The 5,091-nt window shown below is 39.7% G+C and overlaps 1 protein-coding gene across 2 annotated transcripts; it reads right to left on the minus strand.

The window, feature by feature from the left end:
* Positions 1 to 2,377: 2,377 nt before the first annotated feature.
* On the minus strand, positions 2,378 to 4,295 carry LOC103637798 (anthranilate O-methyltransferase 3). Of its 2 annotated transcripts, XM_008660845.4 has the most exons (5): positions 4,137 to 4,295; positions 3,981 to 4,070; positions 3,411 to 3,833; positions 2,972 to 3,235; positions 2,378 to 2,868 (listed from the first exon to the last, which is right to left on the minus strand). In XM_008660845.4, the coding sequence occupies exons 1-5, from the start codon at positions 4,176 to 4,178 to the stop codon at positions 2,497 to 2,499; spliced, it is 1,191 nt and encodes a 396-aa protein (XP_008659067.1). In that variant the 5' UTR covers positions 4,179 to 4,295; the 3' UTR covers positions 2,378 to 2,496.
* Positions 4,296 to 5,091: the final 796 nt, after the last annotated feature.

Consider the following 5,091-nt stretch of genomic DNA (forward strand, 5'->3'; position numbering starts at 1 on the left):
TGCGCGCAGGCTAAAAAGTTGGGTGAGTAAAAGCAGTGGGCAAGAGAGCGTGTCAAATAAACTTGTGATGAGCTCTTATTTATACACCTAGTGCATTGAAAACTGGAGGGTCCCGCTTGTCAAAGACTGTTGCTATTCTAGCAAAGAGAAGGTGTTTTTTCGGACCTTCGGCTTAAGGCCTTCGTCCATGTCGCAATATGAATTTATCATTCCAGCAAATTAATATTGCGAAGGGCTACTGTTGGGGCCTTCGGCTTCCGAAGGTCCTCAAAAACATGATTTGACAATGTTTTCCAAGTATGCGAGCAGGCATCTTCGGAATCAGGTTACGGGTAAACAAGAGCATGGTCAAGACGAAGCTTGACTAGGATGGAAGACGATCATGACGAAGGATGAGACGATCACGAAGCTATATGCAGAAAAGCTTCGGCATGACAGCAGAAAAAGGGAACTGACTTAAAGATGAAAAGCCAAATTAGACCTCGAAGAATTACTATACAGTTATTGATAAAAGTAAAGGGCATTAATGTAATTTTACACGGGCTGCGTCCCGTGCCTATAAATAGATGAACAGTACTCCCGTACTGTTCATGCTGACTTGGCATTAGCATCACGCTTGTACCCCTACTTTCCTTCAAGCCGAAGGTACATTTGTAATTTGTTGTTTATATAAGTAAAATAAATAGAAATAAATTAATAATAATGTTCAAAGTAATCATGTTATTTTCCGTGTTTTTGTATAAATCTCTTTTATCTTTTATTATGATTATGAAGGTTTGACCTTCATAACCTTCGTCCGAAATCCATTATATCCAAAGGGAAATAATGCTTCGAAGGACGAAGGGCTTTGATATTTAACATTTTATGTTGCCTTGTTTTTAATTCATAGCATTTGAGAACAAGTCCCCAACACTTACCTACCCTATAAATTCACTATTGAGAAATCCACAACAGAGGGATCGGAAGCCCGCCCCTATGAAGACTCTGAGCAGCAAGAGTTTACTTTAAGAGGCAAGTTATATCCTTGGTTATATTGTCTTTATCTATATAATATTTACTATTATATTCTCACCTATGCATTTCACAATTAGGTTAACATGATGGGACCTATATCTTATTTACACCTAGTTTAATTATTATTGGGTAGGCATGCTAGTGCTCTACTTGGTTTATGGGATAATGTTATATAACAAAGACGACTATTATTTTAGTCGCATCGATATTTTTTATTATTGTGGTATTGTTGTATATTTAATTCGAATATGGAGCGACGAGCCAAGAAAAAAGTACAGCCACAAGGACTATTATGGCTCTCGCTGATTAATTAGGGAAGCTAGTATGGGTTAGCCTTATCGAAAAGGCAAGAGGGGAGGCATACCTCAAGTATAGATCGGTTCTCGTACTGATCTGCTCTGTGGTAGCTTTTCATTAGAGGGAGATCTATACCACCTCGACCTGAAACCTTAGCAGGTTACCTCATACTAGTGGATCTTTATAAAGACCTTATATTGAACCCCACCACGCTTCCTTGGAAGAGGGGCATAGGAGTCATGACTCCTGGCAAATGGGTAACACGACTTGTGGGTAAAGATATACATCCTCGTAGAGTGCAGAAGTGATATATCAACCATTCTCACGGTTAGAGCAGCTTGGATCCTCACATGATTATTCTATGTAAGTAAATTAAATGTATTTGTAGGTGCTTTATTTATTGTTGGTTTTTTTTATTTGGTAACTGCTAATAAAATTTTGACCAACATAATTAAAATGTGGAATGCTACAACCTCAGACTTATTCTTGTAAGTCTTACACTGCACTTTTTCTACATCCTTGTTGTGTACCAACCTTAAGTGTACTTATTCTTGCTGAATTCGCTGCTTAGAACAAGGTCAGCAAGAAGATGACTACTATGAAAATTTTAAAGAGTTTTAGGCCTTCGATGCTCCGGTCAACCAACATGGATAGTCGTTGTTGTCGTCATTTAGTTTCTTTTGTTTATTTTATTTTAGTTTATGAAATTGGTTTCTAGACACACTAAAGTCATCATATGTGTGTAATTTGATCTTGGTGTACATATGAGATGCATCTAGATTTGTTTTCAAATCCGGGTGTGACAAAGTTGGCCACGACCATGGTTTCAGGAAGGAGAGCTATGCATACTTCTCTATTGGCCTCCTCACGAACTGGCTTAATCTAAAACATAGCTTTGTTATATTTCTATTCAATAGAAATATGTGTTCTACATGGCTTGATATATTATGATACAAAAATGAATGGAAGATCATAAAAGGAGCAAATTATTTGTATTAATTCCTTGTGCAAGAGTGTTGCGTGAAATCACCTTAAAATTCATGCATCTAAAATATAGGAGAAGCGATAAAGAAAACAACAAAAACACCATGCCATTCAATACACTAGTGACACAAACATGCACATTCAAAACAAACATACATTACCATGTGATAATAATGGAAAGATAGTGAGAAACAAGACACTTCACACATGAATTATTGCTTTCTCGATCGATAGGACAAGAACAACATGCTTGGTTTTTTCATTCTCAAGGTGTTCGGCAATACAGTGAGCGAACTCTTTGAATAACTTGTCGAGTATGTGTTCTCCAAATTGGCTTGCGACCAGCGACTCCATAACTGCTCGTAGGCACTTAGCAACATTTTCACCGCTCCCGATACTGTTATGCACATCATCACTTTCCGAGTCATCGTAGGGATCCCAATTTATCTCAAATACTTTAACATGATTCATGTTGAACAACCCAACTTGCTTCAAAATCGCCTCCACTTCACCAACCGATGGTGAGTAGAACGGAAGATAGAATGACTCAAGTTTTTCTTTCTCCACAAGACCCTGCAAAGGTCAAACAAAGTCCAGTTATTTACTGCAAATTAAAGTTACTACCTAGTACCTATTAGAGTGATCAAAACTCAGTACTTCTTTATATTTAGTTTACCTCATCAACTAGGGATTTCAGTGACTGCGCAAGCAATCCGTGAAGATGGTTGGGCTCTCTAGTGAACACATCCTCATGCTTCCTTCCAATAAATGTTAGAACCATTTGGCCACCAGACACGAGTTCCTCGTAGCGTAGCTTGAGGAAGAGGGAGAAGTCCTTCTCAAACTGCTGTTGAAACAACTTCACCATCGACGGTGGCATATTCTTTGTGATGTAGATATCTAGGCATTTATTTTTGGTGTCCTTCAGTTGTTCTGATGCCTATATATGTATATAAACACAAAAATGGGTTACACAAAAACACAACTATACGTTGTTTTAAAAGACTCAAAAAGTCAAAAGCATGGACACATCCAGCAGCCTGACAGGTAATGCATGATGATTTTCTGAGAAAAACATACAAAGTCACGTGTGAATGAACTGTATGCATGTGTACCTGAGAGTGCCAGTGAACGGAGAACAAAGAGTGGAAAAGGTGAACGCTTTCGCTAGGAAAGATCCTAGTGTAGAAGGAGCCTGACAAACCAGAGATATAGCACGGAGGCAGTGCCTCAGCTGCCTCACCCTTGTGGTTTCTTGCCATCGACTTATTGAACTGCTGGATGAGCAGGAAGAGATTGTTGAAGTCGTTTCCCGGCAGGTCATTCAGGAAGAACTGAAGTTGTGGGTAGTCATGTCGTCGGTCGTGTTCTTTGCAATGGCGAGCTATGATGCCAATCACCTCGGAGACGAAGCGCAGTGTGTTAGGCCCCGATGAGCAGCCTAAGTCGGCCACGACCATAGTTCGAGGGAGGAGAGCTGAGTATGCTGCTCTAGTGGCCTCCTCAAGGACTGGCTTGATCTGAAACATAACTTTCTCCTGTTGCCATCGAACAGAAACATGTAATACTTGATCTGGAACAGAAGCAGGTATATATATAGAGAACACACAGCTTGTACCACAGTACGTATGCAACAGTAGTAGCTGTGCATGCTGGAAATAAATAATGGAGAGTAGATCTTTTACCTGAATCCTAGAGTTTTTCGTGTAGCTAGTTTCTCCGTTCCCTGTGGCCATGTGGAGATCACGCTCGATTGTCATTGGCATGGCTGCAACCTGCAATCCGAGGCTTCAGCTATGGTGGAGAGAAGAGAAGTACCCAATCCAAAGCTCAGCACATACAAGCACAACACAGTTTTGCAATCTTATAGAAAAGTTTGCCATGTTTTTTGCACATGCTCCTCCGATCCTACAGCGCTATTATTACACATGAATCAGCTGCTCATTTGTGTTCGACGTCATCAACAGGATCTCATGAATTTTATGACCACAAATATTAATTCGTTTTTTTCGTCGGTCAAGCCAAAGTGCGATGAGTACGATGTAAACTATAAATAATACGATACGTTCATTGCTAGCTGCCAAACGAAGTGTCACTGTGATCATAATCATTCTGTTCATTTCTGCACTGCCAAACGAAGTGTCACTGTGCGGGGCTTGTGCATTGCTGGCGACCGGCCACCAACTCATGTGCCTCTGCGTCTGTACCACACAGATGGTCGCCAATCATCCGTTGTACAGAAAGTGGATAGAGATCGAGCATGTTCCCTATGCAGTAAGTGGATAGGGATTGAGTGTTCCCTATGCGATATAGGATATACTATCTCAGTTCTCGAATATTTGTAGTCCACTAGTTTATTTTTAAACTAAACCACGACAAATAAAAAAACGAATGGATATCGGATATAATACCTCAGTTCTCAAATATTTGTTGTCCACTAGTTTATTTTTAAACCAAACCAAGACAAATAAACGAAGAGAGTACTATTTTACATATATACACTAAAGAATATCAGAGGCGCTGGAAGAGATTGGAAAACACCGTGATGCCCCTGGCCGGTGTGCTGCATGTTTATATATGGGCAATAACAACCATTGCCGTGGTTTACATTTGGATAATCATGAGTCTGTTTCAGATAATCACGCAGAGTTGGTTACACGAGATAAACTCTAATACAATCGACTATATGAGATACGATTGATATACTAACTCTGTGTTATCTGTTACAGGCGCTTTGCTTTACACGCCCCCTCAATCACAACTTTCTCAAGTTGAGATTGTATTTAAAGTTTTCTA

The sequence above is a fragment of the Zea mays genome, chromosome 9 (genome assembly GCF_902167145.1).
Source record: "Zea mays cultivar B73 chromosome 9, Zm-B73-REFERENCE-NAM-5.0, whole genome shotgun sequence".
In the NCBI taxonomy this organism is placed as follows: Eukaryota; Viridiplantae; Streptophyta; class Magnoliopsida; order Poales; family Poaceae; genus Zea; species Zea mays.

Bases quoted from the DNA above. Each gene is read 5' to 3' on its own strand.
- LOC103637798 (XM_008660845.4), bottom strand. From the start codon at position 4,178: ATGGCAAACTTTTCTATAAGATTGCAAAACTGTGTTGTGCTT. The intron at 3,834-3,980 runs GTAAAAGATCTA...CGATGGCAACAG, and splicing joins CGAAAAACTCTAGGATTCAG to GAGAAAGTTATGTTTCAGAT. The intron at 2,869-2,971 runs GTAAACTAAATA...TGACCTTTGCAG, and splicing joins TGAAATCCCTAGTTGATGAG to GGTCTTGTGGAGAAAGAAAA.